General features: G+C 44.6%; 1 protein-coding gene across 1 annotated transcript in view; it reads left to right on the forward strand.

Moving 5' to 3' along the window:
* The window catches only part of ENPP1 (ectonucleotide pyrophosphatase/phosphodiesterase 1), a gene marked incomplete at its 5' end in the record, with an annotated part of 36221 nt that extends 18273 nt beyond the window's left edge, over positions 1 to 17948 (forward strand). The window contains 14 exon segments of the mRNA XM_010144563.1: positions 280 to 388; positions 1042 to 1173; positions 2636 to 2667; positions 3732 to 3859; positions 4896 to 4965; positions 7815 to 7902; positions 9052 to 9227; positions 9672 to 9723; positions 12388 to 12542; positions 13705 to 13840; positions 14803 to 14883; positions 15883 to 16015; positions 16718 to 16874; positions 17781 to 17948. Coding sequence (XP_010142865.1) covers positions 280 to 388; positions 1042 to 1173; positions 2636 to 2667; positions 3732 to 3859; positions 4896 to 4965; positions 7815 to 7902; positions 9052 to 9227; positions 9672 to 9723; positions 12388 to 12542; positions 13705 to 13840; positions 14803 to 14883; positions 15883 to 16015; positions 16718 to 16874; positions 17781 to 17948 — 1617 coding nt within the window.
* Positions 17949 to 23643: the final 5695 nt, after the last annotated feature.

Consider the following 23643-nt stretch of genomic DNA (forward strand, 5'->3'; position numbering starts at 1 on the left):
AGAAGGAGGAATGGGCAAAAAGCAGAGGTGTTAAGGGGGTGTTGAACATTAAGTCTCTTGTCCTCAGTTCCTCATGTGTGCTCTCATGAATTTGGGGGTTACTGCACAATTTCAGGATCTCTGTGACCCTCTCATAGGTCTCCCTTGAATGATCTGTAAGAAGACCTCCTTTATTAGCATATTTTTACAGTTTAGATTTATTCATTCTTCCTACAAATAAACTTATTTTTTAATTGAATTGATTAACACTTACTTTATCTTCCTCTTTTTGTCCTGCAGGTCATTATGGCATTACAGAGAGTGGACAACATAGTAGGGATGCTGATGGATGGTCTCAAGCAAATGAACTTGCACAAATGCTTGAACATTATTTTTATATCAGATCATGGTAAATTTGATTTTTATAAAATATATCAGAATTTTAAAGTGCTGTTGTTATAAAGCAGCATCTAATACCTAGAATCTGTATTTTATATTATGAAAATGGTGCAAGACATTCAGTGTAGGCAAGAATCAGACTATTTTGAGGGGGTGGAAGAAGTGGTGAACACAGGGAGACATTAGATAATTCTTGTATTTTAGTCCTAATTCCTATAAAATAAAGAGAACATTGACTTCTAGAAACTGCTAAGGAACACGGGGAGGAAGATCTGTCTGTAATTGCTGTGCTTATTGTGTACTTCTCTAGACATGCTGCTGAACGCTACTAGGTAGGATATTGGACTGAATGAATATTTGGTCTGACAGTTACTGCTGCTCTTGGATTCAGAGGATTTCTTTCCCTTCAGAGAAGAAACATTTTGTTTGTTCAAATGGAGTGTCTTTCACGGCTGAGGCAATGGCTGGCTGTGTGTATCTAATGTTTTATTTTCTTCCATGCACGAGTACTGTGGTCTCCTTGGATCAGATGTCTTTGGATTGCTTATAAAAAGACCTGAAACTTAAGTCAGAACTTAAGTGTAACTTAAGTTACACGGCTCCTCAGCAGGCAACTCTACACTGATATTCCCATTTTAAAATAACTTTTACTTCCTTTTGCAGGGATGGAAGCAGGGAGCTGCAGGAAAACAGCGTATCTGAACAGCTATCTGGACAGCGTGCAAGATTTCATCGTAGTACCTGGCCCTGCAGCTCGCCTAAGACCTAATAACGTTCCAGATGAGTATTTCTCTTGTATGTAATTGCTGAACTAATTCTTGTTACTCAGTTATGCTTTCATACTCTATGAATCCAAACTTAGGATCCACACACTCCCTTGGTAAACCTGAGTGAAGGTCAGCTAGGGACAAGCTGGATAATGATAAAGAGGAAATGCTGAGTAGTGCACGGGTGTTTTTAAAGCCTGTTTGGCTTTGCTGGCCGGGAAGTGTGTTTGACTCTGATTGCTTTTGCGGGCTGCCTCAGGGCAACCAACCGCAGATGCTCTCGCCTTGTGAATGGCATTCCTTCAAAACCCATCTCTGGTGCTTAAGACAGACTGAATAATCCTCTCCAAGTCTCACCTCATTTCCTAATTCACCAGTTGATGTGTAAATTTGCTGTCTTTTACATTTCATTTTATGAGTATCATATTTCCTGGCTCTTAAAAAATGGCTTAATGGCCCGACAGCAGTTGAGCAAACTGCAAATAGACACAAAAATAATAAAACTGAGTAAAAATCAACAAAAATTTTAAACTTCAATTCATTATTCAGTCTTACTTTAGGTGAACATTTAATGCCTGCATGTTTTGGTGCTGTAATGTTGAATGCAGGTGTTTCCTTCATAGTTTCTTTTTTTTTTTCTAACGAGGTTATTGTTCTCCACGTCCTTTAAACTTGTGGGTCTTGACCTCAGTGACTTTAAGTCCTGTTTACATCATTGCTTGATGCTATTCTAAACTGTGTTAAATGTCTCCTTGGAGGACGTGGGAGTCAAACACAGCTCCAGGTTCTCCTGGAGAAACAAATCGAGGCAGAAGAGCAGCAGTATCGGCCGCTTCTGACTCACGCATGGTTCTCAGGAAGTCACAGCTGTCTCCATGGCACTGCATAGATCTGGGCAGGAATTACGGGTTCCCTTGCCAGTGCAATCCTTTATGTACTCCAGTCAAGCACTGATACTGGACTCAGGACAGAGTAGCTGTGTGAAGTGCAGTGGGTCTGCGTTACACGACATGTCAAAGCAAGTGATGTAACGGCCCCTTTTGGTTTGAGTCCGAGCAGCTGACTCGTAGCCAGCTCGCACTTGGCTGGCTTTCTAAGGACACTTGCCAGATAAAGCTGCTGTCCTGATGGTTGTACTTGTTGATTTTTTTTCCTTAGTTTATTAGTAAGCAGGAAAAATCCAGCTTGATTAGCACAGCATTGAAGTTGCCTCTTTTATGAAAACATACTACTTGGGTTATTTTTCTAATTGTGGCTAATACAGCTTAAAATTTTAAAGCTGTAAATAAGAGGAGGAGAGACTGAACTGAAATTTCGCAATAGCATACCACTTCAGTGAATGTTTTGTTACATGTAGCTTTCATTCTGGTAAAAATTTCTTATGTTGAAATTTTTTGAAACTAAGCTAATTATTACACGATGGGAATGCTTTCATTTTACATTGTTTTTTTTTAACTTAGGTGACTAATTCTTACATGTGATTCTTCTAGTTAACTATGAAGGCGTTGTCAGAAACCTCACAGTAAGTGTCATCTGCTGTTCTAGCTTAACATCTGCTGACATTTACAGGTATTTTATAGCATCAGCTGTTTGTGGGGCTACTTTCATAGCATCTGGACTTTGAATCTGTGACCTTCCATATGCTGTAGAGTTAACAACAACAACAGTAATACTGTGCAGGGGAAGGAAAGGTCAAAGCTGAGAAAGGTGACACATGGCCTGCTGTGGTTGTGCATTAACTAAGGGTTTGTGTTCATCTCCTCTCGTTAACTCTATCATGTTGCTTCTCAAACTGGTGAACTTGTGTATTTGGACCATATTGGCTGAGGGCCACTGTAAAGCTCAGCTTGATTTCCTGGACAAGCATAAGATGTTTTTGCTCGTGCCTTTTTGAGAAACAGCTTTGAGAGAGGATATTGGGGGTTTTGTTTTTGTCAGTTCCAGCTTATGGTATTTGCTTTTCTGCTCTGTATCTGGCTTCTGTTCTCATCCTGGCACCACAGGCGCTTTGACTCTGTGCAGACCCTGCTTCCAGTGAGAGCTATGTTCTTTGTGTAGAAGACTATTCAAAAATTCAAGTATCACAGGAGAGGGGGTTTGAGTTTCTGGGGGTTTATTTTTTAAATCATTAATGGATCTTGGTGGAAAAATCTGGATTGGTCCCTGAGTGATCAATTGAAAAACCTCTTGGATGTCTGTTACTTTCTGTATATGGAGCTGTAGAACTGTTGCACTGGATAAGTCTTCTACCACTTGTGAAAGCATCATGTTGTTCATGTCTCAGTGTAGTTCTGCATTAATTCTAGCAGTACTGTTTGGTTCTGTACAATTGTAGGCTGTAAGTTATTGGATTATGGACATAATTTCCTTTATAAATATACTTCTAATAACTAATGAATGCAAAACTAGTCAATATTTGTTAAGAAAATAGTTATTTGTGTCCTGGACCGTAAGACTCCAAACCTGATGGAGTCCCGCTGTCTGTAGCAGAAGGTACTGTTGTTGAAGTGTGTTATAAGATCTGTGCAAGACATAAGCAAAAGTTTGGCAAAATGTTCATTTTTTTGTTTCAATTTCAAATTTCAGTGCATAGAACCAAATCAGCCTTTCAAAGCTTACATGAAGCAGCTGCTACCCAAGCGCTTCCATTATTCCCATAACGACCGGATTGAACCCCTGCACTTTTATTTAGACTCCCAGTGGCAGCTCGCCAGGTAAGTCACGGCTGTCAGTACCTGCCTGTATGGCAGATAGTGCCTGGTTTTCTCGCAGCTTCTCTCTCCCCGAGAGCTATTGGAGCATGGTGTTCTCGTCTGTCACAGCAGAGAAACGCTGCGTGCTGCGCTCTGCAGTTGTTGCTGGCCTGTGGAGGCCCGGTTCTGAGCTGGCGACTAGAGATACTCTCCCTGCCGAGTATGCCGGTAGTGGCAGGCCTTGTGACACCCGGACCAGAAACTAAGGTCCTCTTCGTCAGATACTCGGGCTCATCTGGCTGTGCTTTAGGAGCTCCAAAGTGAGTCTTGAAAGCTAAGTATGGTTGAATCAGTCTTGTGAGCAGTCCGCTGGCATACACTGAACTTCCTGGGCCCGCTATTAAGTACCTTAATGTTCTGACCACTGAATTCCCAGCTCCCAGAATAATGGCATCTGCTAGAATAATGTAATTTTTAACACCTCTGTGGTACTCCAGGGCTTTCATCATGGGTTTTTCAGGCCATGGATTCAGTAAGTCCAGCTATGTAACACCTGAAATGTGTGCAAGTCATGTAAATCAGGTTTGGGTTACTAGAACTGTACACATTTAAATAGTATGTATGAATCTGGCACGTGCTGGAGATTCGTTTTTATTAGGCTGTAAGATGCCCAGCTGAATGCTTGAAATTGTATTAGAGTTTTTATTTAAAAAATCAAACAAAAACCTTAATTGACTTAAGTTCTGTAAAAATCTGTTACCTAAGTGACAGTGAAATGAAAATCTGTTATCCTGAGGATAAGCATTCAGATCACATGTCATCCGACATTTGACTTTAAGTGACTCTGGACACTTGAACTCGAAAGGGTTAACATTTTCAGAGAAACCCACCATTCTAATTCCAAAGGCATTTTCTTCCAGAGCTTAAAAGACTTTCTATTTGCTATGGGCAAGCCTCAAAGAATCTTTAAACAGACAAGTGAAAAAGGAACCAGTGAATGTATTTTATACTGGTATGATTTGTAAAGTGTGAGTTACATAAACTGAATTTTTAATAGGAAACCACTCGAGATTAAAAGCTGCACGGGTGGATTCCATGGCTCGGACAATCGCTTCCCCAGTATGCAGGTGAGGCTTAAAGTTATGCTGGCTCTTATTTTTCGCTCCTTTTGATTTCTGAGCATTGTGTTTTCTGGGTGTCAAGACTCTTCTTTTATAAGATCTGTGGCACTATTCCATCTGCAGTCAAATCAAACATTTGTGGGATTGCAGTTGGGACATGCTGGGTAAGATGCAAAGGGTGGGATTCAGGTGTAAGACTTGGGCAAAAAGCCGACAGGATGTAGCACAGAGATTTCACTGTGCTGGTAAGAGTATAAAGCTGTGCCAAGTTTTTTTTGTCATAACATTAAAAGCAGGAAAAGAAAACACTTATCAAGTCCTCAGATACAGTAATTGTAGATCTCAAGGGAATTCTGTTTCTCTTAAGAGAAGGAAGGGAGGGACCTGGGGAGGTCTCTAGTCCCACCTCCAACTCAGAACAGTCAGCTGTGAGATCAGGCCAGGTTGCTTAAGGCTTATGCAGTTCTGCCTTCGAAACTGCTGAGGGCAGAAAGGTCCACCCCTTCTAACCAACCTGTTCCACTGCCTGATGTCCCCCTGGTGTAAATGTGTTCAGTCACAGCTAACCAGAACCTTTCTTGTTCCAACTTATGCCTGTTGTCTCTCCGCCCCCTGCTGTGTAGCACTGGAGAGCATGGTGCTCTCCTCGACCTCGCCGTAGGTACTGGGGTCAACGCTGAGAGGGAGAATCTTCTCCCACGACTGCTGGCCGAGCTGCTGTTTATACAGCATGGGATGACATTGGCCGCCTTTGCTGCCAGGGCGTGCTTCTGGCTCGTGTTTGGCCTCCCGTCCATCATGTCACCCAGGCCCTTGCAGGCAAAGTTGTCCCCAAGCCAGCCAGTCCCCTGGTCTTGTAAGGCCAGTCCGTGCTTCGTATTCCAGATTGCCTAAGAACAGAAGTTACAGGCTTAGACTGCGCAAACAAAGACGATTTGGCTATGAGAATTTTTTAACCATTAACATCTGCAAGAGTTTGCCCTGGAAGTTTGGAGAGCTTTCACCACAGGAATTACCTAGTGACTGTCAGACAAGGGTCTTTCAGAAGTAACAGAATTACTTTTATTTCTGTCTTTGGCAGAAGTTGGTTAAATGATAGCCCAACTCTAATTCTACTGTGTTGTGAGCGATTATACATCCCCGTTTTGAGGCAGCGTGTTCGGGAGAGAGAGAGTCAGTCCTGTTTAAAATAAGAGTCCCAAAACTCTTCTCTTTAATGAGAAATGGGAAGGGATCATAGGGAAACAAAAAATCAGATCCTTAGCTCCACCTAACTTAGGGAAGTTGCTTATTGTATCCTCTGCTTTAGCTTCTGCTCCCAGTGAAATGAAAGACAATACTCTTCATGTCAGAAGCTGTTTTCAGGATTAAAATATGTGCAGACACAGCTAAAAAAGAGACAATGCTGTATACAAAAAATTATTGAAAACGAGCCTTATGAAAGGCCCTGTGTAGTCCATGTAAAGCACAGATTTCTCTTTAACCTTTCTTTTAGGTTTTGTAGGCTTATGTAGTGTCGGCACCAAACTGTTAGTCAAACCCTGTGTTAATGGGTATTGTTTTATCCTCCCAGGCTTACTCTTCTTCCCCAGTTTGGCAATGGAAAACCTGTTGATAGGGTACCCAGCAGTGGCTTCCAACCAGCAAGGCCCTGCGATGCCAAACGCCAGCTTGGACGTTCTTCCGCTATCGTTTGACTGTGTAAATTTTTTCGAGTAGGTTAACTCGGTTCAAAGTGGTTACCAGACTTAGGATTGTTCATAGCATCCCTGATTGCTCTGAAAACAGATGTAATTTATCCTTTTGTGGCTAACATTATAGCAGCATAAACTTCACACTCCGTAATTACCTAGTTCACCAGAAAGCAGGTAACGTGTTCCTCCCTCATCTGGTTCAAGTTAGGTTTGAGTAAATCATTAGCCAACAGATTTTAATATGAACAGTTGTAGAATGACAGCCTGTGTTATGCTTTAATTTCAAAGATGGGGTTTTGGCCTCTCTTCCCACAGCTGTGAAATCTGAGACAATTGCATCGGTTGCCAGGAGCTCTGAGATCCTACTCAGATACTTACTGAGTATCTGGATACCACAAATGGGTACAATCTGTTTCACTTAATTAAAAATAAGCTGGTTATCTCAGGATAAGTTTAAAAACAATCTTTTTGGCAGCAGTTGAGTTTAAGCACTTGTTCATATTCCTGCAGCAAACACTGCTCTCTGCTAGCGTAAGCTTTGTGTGGCTACAGCATTAAGTAGCTCAGGGAACTAAACCAGAAGGAGAAGAGCCAGCAGGAGAAAAATTTTGAGCTGGCTGCGTTCCTGGATCAGATCGACTGTATGGCTACACGATAGCTTGCGCCAGCACAGCTCAGAGTGGGGCACGAAGAAGAAGGAACAGCTGAAAACCAGGCGTAGAAGTGTAGGACCTTGCCATTGCTAAACCCTTTAAAACATTGCTACCAACCGATGTTTTTATAGCCTTAAGTTAAGGGCTTCCAAAGTGTTTAGAGGGCATGAAATGTGGTGGTTCTCTTGGCTCAACATTTCCATTGAATCTCTTAAAGCATTTACAAAATGAATTCAACTTCAAATACAGAGAAGAGCAAAGGACTTCAGAAATAGCTAAAGGCAGCTTTTTAAAGGCAATGAGACAGAATTGCATTTCCTACTACTCTTTTTTTAAATTATTCTTACACATTTCCTTTTTAAAGAAATAAATGCTTTTGCCTTAATCCATACTACATTTGTAAAGTAAAGATTAAGTTCTTGGAAGAAAATGCCCTCTGAGTATGAGGCTATTTTCCATTTCAGCTTGTCTTAAATAGTTCCGCTTTACTTTTCTCTGTAAACCCTAGGCTATCTTTATCGGGTTTGGACCAGGATTCAAGTCTCGTACTCAAGTTGATCCATTTGAAAACATCGAAGTATATAATTTAATGTGTGGTAAGTACAATTGATGGGGGTCATTTTTGTTTAGTGAAATAAAACATCTTCTGGGCACTGTAAATCTTCTAATGATAGATTTCCAAGTGTCCTTAGAAACTTGTCCTTAAGACTTGCTGCTGGTTTTCACAAATGGAAAGCTGTTTGGTTTTGTGAGAAAGGTCCAGCTTCAGAATGGCTAACAGCTGTTGAGGACCTACTGGTCAGGCCACCTGGTATCTCTCCCCTCTCTGGTCACCCTCTGTGTTGTGTGATGTTGTTCACTGGAGCAGAGGGTGCTCCAAAGGTGGTTTCATTTGTCTTTCCAAAGCAAAACCAGCTTCATCTGAGGGAATGACATTGACACATACAAGTGGCACAGTGCAGGGGGAAGAGTGTTCAGTTCCCCACTTAGGAAGGGAACTCTTGTGCCCCAGGTGAGTGATCTGGACACCAAGCTTTTGGATACAAGTGTGTCTCATCACCTTTGTTTTGAAAACATCTGAATTCATAGATTCAGTATGATTTAAGTGGAGGAGCAACAAATCTACACATACTAGTGAGGATTAAGCATGAAACAGGGCTTGATCTATTCAATGTTTTGAAGTGAACATTGGTGGTAGGCAGCTTCTAGTTGTTTGAGTTACTGCAATGGCAGAGGTTTAGGTGTTGTGGTGGGGATGTGTTTGTGGCTACACTACCTTGGTGCAAATTCTGAAGCTTAATATTTAAGCCTTAGTGATAAGCAAAAGCTTGTCTTCTCTCTAGGTTCCTCTATGGCTTTACCCTTTAGTGATGCCTATGTATTTAACTTCCAGATAATTAAAAGCCCCCAAAGCCTTAATACCATGTAGTTCCTAGCTTCGTGTGTCTTGGATTCCTGTTCTGTCCCCCACAGCAGGTGTGGGTGCTGCGAGTTCGCCTCCCCTCAGATGTATGCCTCTCTCCATCTTTGCGCTTGTTCTGTCCCCCCTTACAAGCAGCCTCATACCATGCTGAGCTGCAGCTAAGAACACGTGTGCTTCCTCAAAGGGTTGTGTTGCTTTCCTGTCTGGGTTTAGGAGCAGCAAATGGTACAGCTTTATCAACTCACCCCTGCTCGTAATCACAACGCAAGCAGCAGCGTACAAGTCTTGCTCATCCTGTTCATATCACTTGAATTCTTTGTAGATTTGCTTGATGTGAAACCAGCCCCAAACAATGGAACTCATGGACGCTTAAACCACCTCTTAAGGAACCCTGTTTACACCCCCCACCATCCCAAAGAAATGAGCCATCCTTCTGAATGCTCTGTGGTGGGACAAAGAGCCTTTCCAGTGAGTGTTGGCTGCTCCTGCAGGACAGGGGTAAGTACTGAAACGGTTCGAGCTGTTGAGGCAGATGTCTGTGGCATATTCCAAGAGTGAAACTCTGGATTCTGCTAGTTTTACAGTCTCCTACTATTGGTTTCAAAATCAAATCTTGCCTGGGCTTAGTGGCTCCTAGCCTGGTGCACAGAAGCAAGCACTGGGAGAAGCAGTCAGTTCCTCCTTCGCTGAATCACGCTGAAGTAGCTATCCTTCCTGTGAACATTGTGTGTTCAGTCTGGTGTTTTTAAGTTGTAGGCTTGCTTGTGGCAAACCCAGTTTTTCTGCAAATTCTCCATATCTCCCCCTCCAGTAGGTGTCGGTGAGTTCTGTACACGGGTAACTTGCAAGGCAGATGTTACATGTGGTACTTCAAGTGTAGCAGTGGCTCATAATGTGTTGTAGAACATCTAGAATCTCACTGGTTTTGCTTTATAATTATAGGGCTTGCCAATAAGGGATTTTCATCAGCGTTTAAATCTCACTGAAGCAGAAGGTAAGAAGTTTAGTATACAGAATTTTAACAATTAAAAATACATTTGAGTAAACTTCTGAGCAACTCACAAGTACATGAGGTGGTAATTCTTTGAATTACTCCTTGGGACTATTCTGAGGTTTTCAAGTACTGAACCATTCATTCTCAAACGAGTTTCCTTATCGGTGTGCCTCTTTGGCACGTGTATTACCCACTACTTTTGAATTTTCGAGCACTGAAGTAATGAGCATTCCAGAATGAGAGGCAAAATGGGGGAGTATCTAATACATCCCTGACGTCAGTGGCAGCATACTTTTAATGGACCATAAGAGGTGTTTGCCATGGTCTTAAGCTTGTTCCACTTGTCCAAAGAATGGAAATGAAGGATATCTCATGCCGTATTTGAACTGCAGTTTGCAAGGCTGTGGTGGTGCTTATGACTTGTTAAACTCCTTTGAGCATGAAGCAGGTAAGAGAGTAGTAATAAATAATAAACCTAAGTTGAAATGGAACATAGCCTCTGGTGCTAATACCTTAAATGAAATCAAGATGGTTAGGCTGTCGGAAAGAGAAACAGCCTGATGGAGACCTTACTTTGTGTGCGGTCATGAAACCTTGTTTTATGTGCAGATGAACTCTGACAGCCCACTGTAGCTCACTGTTAAGAATGGGTATTAAATGCCAGGCAGGATCTGGTACTTGTTGCTTATTCGGGGCTAATTCAGGGCTTCTGTTGGTTTGCATAGCTTGTCCTGGCACAAGCAGATAGAGCTTTCTTGAATCTTTTCCACTAACAACAGGGCACCCTTTTAAAATGTGTCCCAGAAACGTTTTAAAATAACTCTTTCAGTTTTGTAACACTCAGGAGAGCAGCAAAGTGAAATCCAGTTAGTGCGATACGGTGTGATTTCCCCTAAGCACGCAAATGGTTTCAGTGAAACAAATTTTGCCGGGGCGTAGGTGGACGCGCGCGTGCCTGGCTGGACCTGGCTCTGCAGAGAGATGGCAAGGCCAAGCGTGTAACCTACTTCAGTTCTGTAGTGTGGAAATAAGAACCTGAGGCTCTAATCCTGCTTTTCTGAAACAGCAGGATTTGGGCTTTGACTATTAGTAAATCCTGGCTTAGCGCTGGTCTTAATAGCAGTAACTTCCTTAAGAACTGTATGAATTAAGCACTTGATATCAAAAGCATTATTGCAGACGAAAGCATTCCTGTAACCAGCCTGGATGCTCCTTAAGACTACGTAGAGTTTATTGTTACCTCAGTTTGTATTTTCTCCTTGATGGTGATAACTGGACAGCCTGTAAGAAGAACAACGTATTAACTGCATTTTTAGGTGTCTGAAGAAAATATGATTGATTGCCTTTTTACCTCATGGGTAGAGAAATAAATGACATAAAAGATTATGTTGTAGAATTACTGTGGGAGATAAACTGCAGCACTCATTGCTCAGTTTCCCCATATAAAACAGTTGCCTTGAAATTGTAGTACTGCGTAATTTGTGGACAGTAGTGACATACTTAATGGAAAATATAATTTGATGCTGCCTTTAATTCCAGTCATGTAACAATTGAAAGTATTTGTTATCTATAGCAAAGCAATATTTTTGTTATTTTAAAATTTCCATGATGTGCTAGTTTTCCTCAGTCTTTCTTTTACATCAGAGAACTTAACTTGAAAACCTCAGTGGTGTGTATTCGTGTTTGGCAGAAATTTAAATAATCACCATTTTGAAATTGAAATCTACATTGGGGTAAAAAACTGAAACTTCCTGCTGTCCTTTGGCTGCAGCAGATGATTGCAAGAGCATGTTTCATGACTTTCTTTGTTACTTTTGTTTTCTTGAAGATACATGGTATTGACTCTCAAGTCATTCTGTTGCGAACTCCGCTTTACTTTTCAGCTTCTGTCTGGTGACCTGCCCTCTGCCCATCCCCCATAGCCTTCCTGACACAGCTTTAAGGAAAGGCTTCGCTCTGCCATTGCCATTGTACAGTAGTTGGCCAAGAAACAGGCACTGCCTTAGGCAAGGGTCTGCCAAAACCCCTGTGCAGTATCTCCAGGTGTTCCATGTCTGCTGTCTTTCTCTGTACGCAAACTTCCTAAAGAGATGTGGCCTATCGGAGAGGGGGAGGGAAGAGTTTTGTGGCTATCGTGCTTGTTATAAAGCGAGTCCTCGCACATCTGAAAAATCCAGTCCGTACTTCACTGTGTCATTTTCTTCATCTCTGTATTTCTTAGTCCTTTAAATGTCGCTTTTTACATATGACTGTGTGGTTTCCACTAAAATAGTCCCTTTGGCAGATTTCAGATCACCACAATTGGTCCCGTCTAAATGTTACAGAGAAGCAGATCCCACATTATATTTTTAAATTGAAACTCGAAGTCAACAAAGACTAACTTTGTGACTTAAATCCACCTTCTGTTTTAAATGGCGAAATGTTTTGGTTTAAATGTAAACTTAATTTGTACAGTGTAAGTCTGAGTGCTTTATGCTTGTTTTGTCACTGAATTTATTGCCTTAGCATAGAACCTTACCTTTGATATAAGAACAGACGTTTTTTGTTCTGTTGTGACTTCTCTGACAGTTGGAAACTGAGGCAACAATAGGTGGTAGGTGTTAAAAGGAAGATGCTTAACAGCCAGTGTTGATTGAGACGTAACAAGCACTATTTCTGCTGCAGTTAAGGAGATAGAGACACTTGCTTTGCCCTACGGACGGCCCAGGGTTCTGCAGAAGAGGCATAATTACTGCCTCCTTTACCATCGCCGCTATGTGAGCGGGTACAGCAAGGAGTACAGGATGTCTCTGTGGAGCGCGTACACTGTTCACAAGGATGTAAGTATACGGAGAAAGGCTGGAAGCAACCTTCAAAAGAAAAGGCTTGACTATTAGTTATTCCTGAACTCTTCTTAGATCTGCCAGTGATCTCTCCCAGGAAACTGAGCAGAACCACATGAGATAAACGGAGAAATTTTGTATGGGCTTTTCTTCACTGCCTTCTGTTAACAAGGCTTGGCTCTGACTCTTTCCTGCTTCTTGGAGTGAGCTGTGCTTCTGGCTCCAGAGCGAGCAGTTCCACCAGCAAGTGGGGAGCCCATTGCCATTGATCTAGAAGCCCTACTAAAGTCGGCGTTACTAAAGCGGCACAGCCTTGCTGTAGCAGTCTGCCAGCGCTGTCCCTGCGGTCTGGTCTCAGCACGGGGCTTGTGGCCTTGAAGCAGTGTTTGTAATGTGGTGGGATCCTCTTGCAAAAAAATATTTGGACTATCTTGAACCGTTCATGCACTGATCTGATCTGTCCCTTAAAACATCATCCTGAGGGGGAGAAGTTGGTGGAGATAAATCTGGTCTTTGCTGTCCTGAACCTCATGCTAAGATGAGTGTTCATGCAGAGCACTGACCTTGTAAATGAAATGGTTTTGTTTTTTCAAGTTGGCCTTTCCTGTTCAGAGGAAACTTAGAAGCTACATAATGCTTAAAACAACTTAGGACAGCAGAGGATGCTTTTTAGTTTGATTGTATGGGAATCACAGGTTTTAAGTAACGACTGCCAGAGTTTAAATTTAATTGTAACAAGGTTCGTTTGATCATAAACATTTTGAGGTTAGAGGCATGAAGCAAGCAGTTACTATCACAAGCGGCCATGGAGAGAATTGGCTGAATCCACATCTGATTCCCAGCCTGTGAACAAATACATTTATGGTAGATCGGGTTATATTTACTGGGCACCTGGAGGTTCTCTTTTGGAAGAGACTATTCTTATCTTAAATGCTACAGTTCTGTTTGTTTTGTTTCCAAATTATATGGAATGGGTGGGAGGGCTTCTTTTCCACTGACAAAAGAGGAACAATTCTTGCATCTTAACACTGTTAAAGCCCCTTCACACTATTAAAGCAGCTGCAGCTAAATATTTTGAGTTCTGCAGTCCCCCCTGCCGAGATATTTATCCTAAGTCAGCTATCCATTTTACCCATGGTGCTGTCTTCTTGGCCAACAGGACACGTGGGTTTCTGCTGCAGAAGATACTGCCAGCTGTTTACACAAGGATGTTCGCATTTCTTCTAATCATAACCAGACGTGTTTGTTTTACAACAATCATCATCGTCTATCTTACGGATTCCTTTCTCCTCCAAGTGAGTACATTGCCTTCACTGCACAGCATATCTGGTTTAGAGAAGGGTAGTGGGTCAGGTGCAGTCCTTTATAGGTGTTCCTGGTAACTAATCAGCGTACGAAGCAGGAGTTGCTGAATTGGTGCAGTTCACTTCATCTGAGAAGGAAAAACATCCTGGGCACTTCAGCAGTTGGTGGGTTGTCCAAAGTCATTTAGTACTTCCCAAAAGCTTTGGAGTTTGTCAGGTTTCTAAAGTGGCATCTCAAAGAAGCTGGAAGCAGTATGTAAACCTTGAGTCAAGTCTGACAGCTGGTAAATTGTAGATTCACTTCGTTCGACAGATGTTAGTTGGAACTACCCAAAGTAAAATTGAAGCATGTTTCATTAAGTGAAACTGCCTTCCTGAGTTTATTTTTTGTTCGAAATGCACTGTTGTGTGCCACGTGTGGTCTTCAAAGCAATCCAGCATTGTTCCGAAGAACAGAGCTCTGACTTAAGCGTATTACAAAATAAGTGGCTGTTTACAAGTGCTTAAATTGTTTGTGAACTGTTGTTGACCTGGTTTGGAAGAATTTTATGTTGACTTTACTGCATAAAGTTGTTTAAACATCCACATCAAGTGCAACTTGCAAAGTTCCAACAGAGCTCCTATTTTATGCCTAGATTCTGCAGTCAAAACAAGTTGGTCAGACACTCATGAAGTGGGATTTATTCCTTTCCCCACAATTTAGAATTCAGTTCTAAAATTTAAAATCTCACAAAAACTTGTTCACCGTGTATCTGACAAATGCCATTACTGCTGCTGCGTATAAGATTGATGGTTCTGGATGGGATCCAGCAGGTACTGAAGTTAGCGCTTAGACCCCCGGCAGCTTGGGAAAGTGAAGTCAAGTCAGCTCCATCTTCAACGTTATTACGCTGGTCTTTAAAAGCAAGTTTAAAGTAACAAATCCAAGTACTGAATGGAGTTTTCTGGTTTAGATTTTATGACAGAAGAGAAGAAACCTCACTACGAAGCCTTGCTTACCAGCAACATTGTGCCAATGTATCCTGCCTTTAAAGGTATTTTTATTTGTATGTCTATTTCGCAGGCACAGTTGAATATAAGAAAAACTGCTGATTTTTTGCTTGCTGCCAAACCACACAAATGGTTCTTGTTCTGCTGCCTCCCCTGACTGTGGGCTTTGTACCTCAGTGGAAAGTTCCTTGAAGCAGGATTATTGCTGCTGTGAAAAAAGGGCCCCCATGACCCCAATCAACTGGCTCCCTACATGGGAGCATAGTCTCCATTTAATGTCTGACACTTTTGTTTGTGTGTTTTCCTACCTACCTAAACAAGGTTTTGTACTGAATATCTTCTGGAGAACCCAGAGACCATACATAATTATGTGTGTTAAATTAATTTCCAGTTTAGGAATGCCTTCTAAACTCAGATGAATTCCCAGGCAGGAATATAGGGTCTCAGACACTGCGGAAACAGGAAAATAGTGATGTCTTGGATGGAAAAGAAACCTGGACTTTCCTGGTTTCCTGAGAGGAAACACAAGATGGCTGGCTAAGGGACATCAAGCATATTCCTGGTGAAAAGAAAGGATAACTATAGCACTTTCTCTGGGGGGGGAAAAGTCATTGTTTTAATGGGATGGCAGTCAATTCTAACTAAAAACGTATGTTAAGATACTTCTCAGCTCATAGGTATGGGTGGGCAAGCTTGCCAAGTCAGCCTGAGATTAGGGCAAGACATGGGCAGGCATGGTCTTCTCTTGCCTTCCTTCCTCTAGCCCCTCCATGGTTTGGTTCCCAAGGAGAGGAACCAAGGCCACAAGGGGGGCAGCATCACTGTGCCTCTGTCAGATTTGTGGTTAGGGGGACTCTGAAACCACAAGGCCAGGAGATGCTGCAGTGCTGCCACTCAGACACAGCCTCTAAAAACTGCAAACTCCTGTACAACTTATTTTTATGGCTTATCGTGTCTGTTTATACTCCACCAAAAGCTCTGTGGAGTTGTATTAACCTCTTCTACCTCAGAGATTGTTTCCCACTTCCATTGCTGTGTTTCAGTGTTGTGGAACTACTTCCATCAACACCTGCTACCTGAATATGCTGCAGCCAGGAGCGGTGTCAACATAGTCAGCGGTCCTGTGTTTGATTATGACTCTGATGGCCTCTGTGATACCCCAGAAAAGGTGAAAAGGTGGGAACCTTTCACATTCTAACCCTTGGTTTCTTCCCTCCATTAGTGGTTAAAAAGTAATTATGAACCTTGTTATCAAGGAAAGCATCTTGTGGTTATGTCAGGTCAGAGAGATGGTCTAAAGACCCCAGCAGATACAGAAGCATAAAGCTAATAAAAAAAACCATCAAGCATAAAGAGAAAACACTGCCCTCAGCGTGTCCTGCTGAGTCCTGAAGGTGCAGTGTAAGAGAAGCTGTTGCACGTGGAAGAACAGCCTCTAGCCTGCAGCCTCATGACATGGCCTCTGCCACGGGTGGGTGAGGCAGGGGCTGATCCCTGTGTCGTGGTGAACGCTGAGCTGGCAGAGTTCCCCTGCAAAGTCGTGAGTACAGATATACGGGCTGGCAAAACTGGTTCAAGCCAGCAGGCAGATGGTTTTCTGGGCTCAGGCTGGACTCTCCATCTACTCTGGATTCTTACACGTTTTTCCGATAAATCACTTTGTGTCACACCTCATCAAACCTGTGACTCAGATCAGCCTACAAGCTGAACTTGATTTGCAAAATAGTAATCTGGAATTTTCCTTCCAGGCCTGAGCTTTCTTTGGGCTAAACAGGCGGATTATGAAAATAGATTGGCCCAAATACAGCCGCTTGTTGTCACCTGTTCTTTGTGCAAGTACGATCTGGTGGATTTACAGAAAGCTCTCTTGTCTTTCAGATGGCCCAATAATTCAGAGGTTCCAGTTCCAACTCACTACTTCATTGTGCTGACCAGTTGTAAAAATACTTCTGAGACGCCTCTGGAGTGTGAGGGCTCCTTGGATGCCTTGTCATTCGTGGTACCTCACAGGGAGGACAATAGCGAAAGCTGTGCGGTAAGTGGTCCCTTCAGTCCCCTTCACATTTGAAGTCAGGCTTGAGCTTGCTTTGGTATCAGTGAGTGACTAGTTCAAGACTGCAAAGGCTGTAAAAACTACAGTCTGTCAAGAACTGTTCAGGTTGGAAGAGACCTTTAAGATCACCAAGTGCCCCTGTTCCCCCAGCGCTGCCCGGTCCCCCCTGCCCCCTGTCCCTCAGCAGCACCTACACACGGCTGGGAAACCCCTCCAGGGATGGGGCTCCACCACTGCCCTGGGCAGCCTGGGACACACCTGGACAACCCTTTTGGCAAAGAAATTGTTCCTCCTGTCCAACTTAAACCTTCCCTGGCACATAATAATCCCGAAGATGATATTTTTGTAAATAGAATTGTGTTAAAGTCTGTATATACGCTGAAATGTTTAAAGAGCAGAACTTTCAGCTAGTGACATAGAGTCAGAGTGTGTTGAGACCATCACCATGATACGTACATCAACTTGTGTGGCACAAATATTCAGTCAGCAGCTGAGGAGGATGAAGATTTTGGGTACCTTGGCACAGGTACCAGAGCAAAGGGTGAGAAGTGTGTAGAAATCCTGCAGCAGAGAATCACACCAGCCACTGCCCCGGTCAGGCAGAGCTCTCGGATGGCTCTGTCTGAGGTGGTGGATGCCTCACCTGCCATTCCCCATCGTCACCACCTTCCACTGGTGCCGCCACACGTTCTGTTCACTTGAAGTAACAGCAAGTACTACCTTCAGGCAAGTTCACAACTATTCATAATCCAGTGCTCTTTGTTAGGGGTTTGCCCAGTTACTGCTTTCTGGCTTTGTAAAACACCGAAACGTCATTTGCTAATTGACTGAATGTACGTCAGAAAAGACGACGGTTTACAAACCCTTTTTTCTCCTCTCTCCCAATAGGATGGCAAGTCTGAGTCCGCGTGGGTGGAAGAGCGAATGAAGTTTCATGCAGCTCGGATCAGAGATGTAGAATTACTTACTGGACTCAGCTTCTATCAAGACAGGAAGGAGCCAGTATCTGAGATTTTACAGTTAAAAACTTATTTACCAACTTTTGAAGCCATCTGACTTTTTCTGTGGAATGTTATTATCCATTTCACAACTGATCTGTAAATAGACTGTTTTTAATTAACGAAGACTTTTTAAAATAAGCTGGAACATTTAATGAGAACTCTTGACCAAAATGCCAGTAGGGAGGAGAGTGGGTGCCATACGTATATCTCAGGGACTCCTGATGGACTGTGGACGTAACACAGGATGGCAGCTCCTGCCATTCCCACCCGAGTGTGGTCAAACCATGTCCATTATGAAATGCTAACAGCATTCGATCATCGTAGTCTGAGACACGAACAAAAATGTTACCTTTTATATGCACTGGAGAGGGAGAAGTTTATAATGCATGGGTTTTGATAAATATTCTGCTTTAAAAATGTAGGTAACTAGCAAATACGGTTCTGGGGAACAACTATGTTGTTATACTCCAATGAAATAAACAGCAGCACCTCTCACTCCGGTTTTCCTTGAAGCCTGAATTCCATGCTGAGCTTTGGGTCTCGTGACATAACGCGGCACTGTGGCCCAAGCAGCCGTGCTGAGCTTAGCCAGCCTGGGGAGCCAGGCAGGGAGGACGCCTGCCTGCCTGCCTGCCTGAAAGGCTTCTGCCAGCTGGGAAGCCCGCGGTGGTGCCGCCTCCCGGGAGAGCCCTGGAATGGTGCTGCCCTCTGTCTCCAGCACCAGAGGAGAATGTGATGCACAACTGGCGTGTTGTATACGCAGCCTCAGAGTGAGCAGGCGTCGGATGCATCAAGGCACCTGCAACTCGGAAGAATTAATTCAGGAATATCTCTGAGCTCCCAGAAATAATTATCTTACTTCAAATTAAACTTACATTTACTGAAGAGGTTTTGCTTTCTTGAAGCAAAGATGTTCTTTCCCAGTTAGGCGCATTATTTTGTCAGCGGTGGCTTTATCTCATTTTTGTCAAGAAAAGGTAATTTTGCCTGACGATCGTTGCCCTAGTTAGACCGGTAAGATGGTCTTCTCTAATGGCACACCTCGTCACTCTAAATGCCAGAGGCCACTCAGCGGTCTGCACAAGACCAGATCCGAGCTGCATTCATAGCTGTTCTCAGTGCTACATCACCCAGATTCCAGCTCATGGGAGTGACGCAGCGTGAAGGCGGATGCTGTCCCAGGTGTGTGGTGAGCGGTCTTGGGAGCTTTCAGGCTGCACCAACAGCTGCTACAGGCACCCAGGAGTGTAGGAGCTCCCTCCTTTTCCAGTACCTGTGCTCTCGCCTCTGTCGCTCTCCTGCTCTTTCGAAAGCTGATGAGCCAGAATTGGCTCTGACACGTATGAGGCTCGGGGCAGTCACTTAAACGTTTATGTTCTTCTCGCAAGTCTGTTAGTGGAGAGCCCGTGACGGAGCAGAGAGTCATTTTACCTTCCAGCTTGGTCAGGGGATGATGGAGGCTGGATCCAAAGCCTGCTGAAGTCCCTGGAAGCTTTTCCATTAACTTCAGTTTGAGCAGGCTGAAATCTTGGGACCATTTTTTTTTTAACCAAATATATTTTCTTGATCTTCTGTTGCAAGCATGATTTTTCATTTTTTTCTAAAGTAGTTTCACTGTGTGAAATTTAAATGTGTTGTAGCAACCTCACGTTATGGTATGACTGTGATGGCATTATTCTTTGTAACTGCTTTGTAACATTGCCTGTGACCAATAAACCCATCGGAAGCAGTACGTGCTGTGGGCGACCCTTTCTGTACCAAATGCTTCGGGCTGGTTAAATACTGGTGCAGACGCAGAGCACTGTTCACATTCTTTTTGTGGGGTGGGGAGGAGGTTGCTTCAATCCCTGCTCTTTGAATTGAAGGTAACTGCTCCTCCAGCTGGAATGTTGAAGCTACCTTTGTTGGGAGGGGGAGGTAGGAAGAAAGATGGTCGAGACGTCCTTAATTTTTTCTTTTGGGACTGGTGCTGTCTCCTGACTACAGAGCGCAGAGATGCTGATGTCCTCAGGCAGGGAAGCGGAGCTGGTTTCAGTGAAGAGGCAGGACCAGCCTTGCTCCTGGGCGAGGATGGAACAGGATAGGCTTTGAGCAGGCGATGGCAGAGAGCGGCTTGTGGGTTTGAAGCCCACTGGGCCCCAGGGAGCCAAGTTCATAATTCTGCCAAAAACCTGTTGCTTTGTCTATCTGCATATAAAATATTTTGTTACAGCTGCTGTACAGGCTCAGCTCCACTGAGCGCTCTCAGAGGGTGAGGCTGGGAGGTGTCGTAGTAACACTGTTGTGACGTGGCTGTCAGCGCTATTTGATGTACCAATGTTAGTCTGGCCTTTTGGCAAGTGAAACAAGACAGCGGAGGGGGCAGGCTCAAGGTCATTGGTCTGAACGTGCCTAACAGTGCTGTGTCACCAGTGTCCTCAGGAGAGGGTGAGGGCTGCAGCTGGTGCCCCTGGGACAGGAAGGGTGCTGGCCTGCCTCCCCTCTCCGAAGCAATGATGTTTGCTCAGGGTAAGGAAAGGACAGCCGAGAAAACGGATGGTAGGAGCCTTCACAGACATCAAAGATTGTTCCAGGATGGACAGGGCTGATCTAGTCCTTGTGACCATTACGTTCAGGAAGAAAAAGGGCCCAAGACTGGATCGGGGGACATCTGGTGCAGGCGTGGGCTGTCTGACTGGGATGACTCAAGCAGCATGTCCAGCCCAGCAGGCAACAGCCCCTGCCAGAGGCTGCCTTGCCTCCTTGGGCGAGTGGGTGGCCTGGGCTTTGGCCTTTCCTTTATCTGAGGAGACTCGAAGTACAAAATTATCCCTGTAAGTACAAGGTTATAAACCAGCTCAGCAAGCTGGGAGGAGCTATCCTCTGCTGCATGACAGGGCACCCACTTTTCCAGGAAAATGAGATTCCTGGGGGCCAGAAGACAAAAAGGAATATAAAGGAAAGCTGAACTCTGTGGTTAGGGTACTTGGCTAGGAGGCAGGATCTCATTTCTGACCCCCTTTCTTCCAAGATCTGCCACAGAGCTCAAGCCCGTTGCTGAGGAGGTAGCTGTGCCAGGACGAGCTGCCCATGGTACCGCTCCGGAGCAGGTGTACGTGGGACCTCTCCTTCTGCAGGGTCCCAGGGCAGCGCTCTGCCCACAGCGGCACCGCTGATGAGGACAGGAAGCCCTCCCGGGGCTCGCTGCGAGGGCTGTACTCGGCTCTTTCACTGCTGTGCTTGGTGAACTGTGTTTACCCTTCTGAGGAGTTAGGGGCAGGGTTAGCCTGAGCCCAGCAACTCACCAAAGCAGAAGTTGCCAAATATTTTTGTTTGGGTGCCACCATTGCCAGTGGCAGCAGCAGCCCTGTCTCCTGCTTGCCCTCACCCACCCTGCGGCAATATCTGGGAGGTGTTGGAGCACCACGTTGACATGCCTTGTGTCCCATGAGCGGTGCATCCACCATAGTTCAGGAACCTCTCGATTACAAGAAACCAGCCCAGGTTTGGCATCCTCTGACTCAGACTCCCTTGGAAAGGAGGCGAGTCCCTCACTGAACCACTGTGAGTCACCACACCGGCCTCGAGCCTTGGGCACGGCTGCTATGGAGACCACGGACAAACTTGCAGTAATTCGGGAAGCCTGGCCACAGATTTTAGAGGATGCCATTGCAAATTATCGTATTCCTCCTCGGCCACAACATGTGTTAAATGTGTGTTGCCCTCTACTGAAGGTTTGGTCCTTTCTGGTTTTAGTTTCTCTGCTGAAATCAAACCAATACAGCGGGATGGAAAAATTTTGAGCAACCCCGATCTCTCCACAATCAGAAGACAGCGGAAGCGCTTTTGGTCACGTCCGTAAGGCACATTTGGCTGAAAGTCGGTAGGTGGTAGGAGGCTGCATTCACGGTACTCTGGCAGAACTGTGCTTCAGCACCGGCCTCTGTCTGGGTTTCGAGGAGAGCTCGTTTGCATCTCTTCCCACGTCTCTGTACCGGAGCTTGGAGTTTCAGAGTTGCAGAAAACGTGCTGCTTGAGGACGATGAGTTTGCTTTTGAATTTTGTACCCGCTGGCTGCAGAAGATGGCACTGTCCTCTAGAAAATTTTAATCACGCTCTTTGTTACAGTGCTGTAACTATAGGTTAAAATATATTTAAATAGGTTTCAAACTGTGGTGGCCTCTTTACACTCTGTACAGCTTGGTTCTGCTGTTCAAATTGTTTAGGGAGGTGCAAAGTTCGGTCATGACGTACGAATGGATGCGGTTTACTTTGAACAAACAGCGAAAGCTGCATTTGCTGGTGATAGCTGGCCCTCTTCTGGCCTGAGCTGAGCTAACTGGGGAAAGATCAGGTTTGCTCCGTCCATGATTTGTCAGGAAATACGGCCCCGGGACAGTAGAAATGCCTGGAAAAGAATGGGCTTTCCTAGGCTTTGTATGAAACACTTCACGTTCTTGCATTAGCTGACGCTCCTACTCCAGTGCTTCGAGGTGGGAGTACTGGGAAGGCTGAATTACCGGGGTGTAAAGAATCAAAAGAATTCGGCAGAAGGTGGTTCTGCTGTGACTTCCCATGCCTGAGGAGGGGTTTTTTCATATAAGTGACTGTTGATCCTGGGTATCCGACACGCCAGTAGAACTAGTTATGCTGCATGTTAACGCTTTCCTTTCCTTGTACAAATGAACTAAAATCACCTAAAACATGCACTACTCACTCCCACTGCTGGCTTCGACAGAGCAGAAACACGGTGTGACTGTATCAACCAGTTCATCGCTGCGAGGCAAAGGTCCGAAGAGCTGTGAAGACGCCTTGTTAAAAGCTGTTCACCCAGGAAAGGTGATGTCAGGAAACATATCTCTAAAAAGCCTCTTTTCTTTGCTCGTTCAAAAGATGAGGCACACAGTGCTTTTGAGGAGCAGAGTGACGAAAGCAAATCTCAGGGTCTGAGTGGCTTAAGAACAGGCAGCACGACTACTCCTGAGTGAAGGTGGAATACTGTCCTGCTTGTGCGGGGACAGACTGGCAGCCCTGCCGTCACCCGCAGCCCGTTAGCAGTGTGCAGGCAGCCAGGACAGGTGGGTCCCATCCCAGAATACTCACACCTAGCGTAAAGGGGGAGTTTGAGGAGAGCAGAAGAGGCTCCTGCTTGAGTTCTTCCTGTTCCTGAGCGCTGCTTTCCCGTGGCTGTGCCCCCTGTCCCTGTGCTGAGGTGAGTGTAACTGTGTGCACTGGGTGTTGGTGTTTGGGGTCAGTTGGGCTGTTCCAGGGAGTCTGTTTCCATCTCACCCCGTGGGTCTCCTCTCCTTTTCCTGACCCCCTTCTCAGCTGGGCAGGGGATGTCACCCGGTGATGGAGCCGCTGCTGTGGCTTGGCCCTGGTATGGGCTAAGTGCAGACACATCCAAACAGGCTGTTGCACAAACCCTCACAGGCGCTTGTTTATGACCGGTTTCACAGAACGGCTGTCAGGGAGGAGCTGGGTTAGAGGCTCTTCACGGCAGGTTTGGGTTCGACCCAGAGCATCAGACCTGAAGTGCCATTCCATCACACCAAACCTACACAACATGGGCGCGACTCACTGTCTGTGCATGTTGAAGAAATCAGGAGGGAAGTGAGTTTCCTTTTCAACAATTTAACTCAAAGGCTTATTGTAACATAATTCGTCAACTGGAGAAAGAGGTGCAGTTACACGAGGTAATGTGATGGATCTCTGACAGATCCCCAGTGCTTAGCGTGACTCTGTCCCTGCCCAAGGAGGAGAAACGAGCC

Source organism: Buceros rhinoceros, unplaced genomic scaffold (genome assembly GCF_000710305.1).
Source record: "Buceros rhinoceros silvestris isolate BGI_N320 unplaced genomic scaffold, ASM71030v1 scaffold15291, whole genome shotgun sequence".
Lineage (NCBI taxonomy): Eukaryota > Metazoa > Chordata > Aves > Bucerotiformes > Bucerotidae > Buceros > Buceros rhinoceros.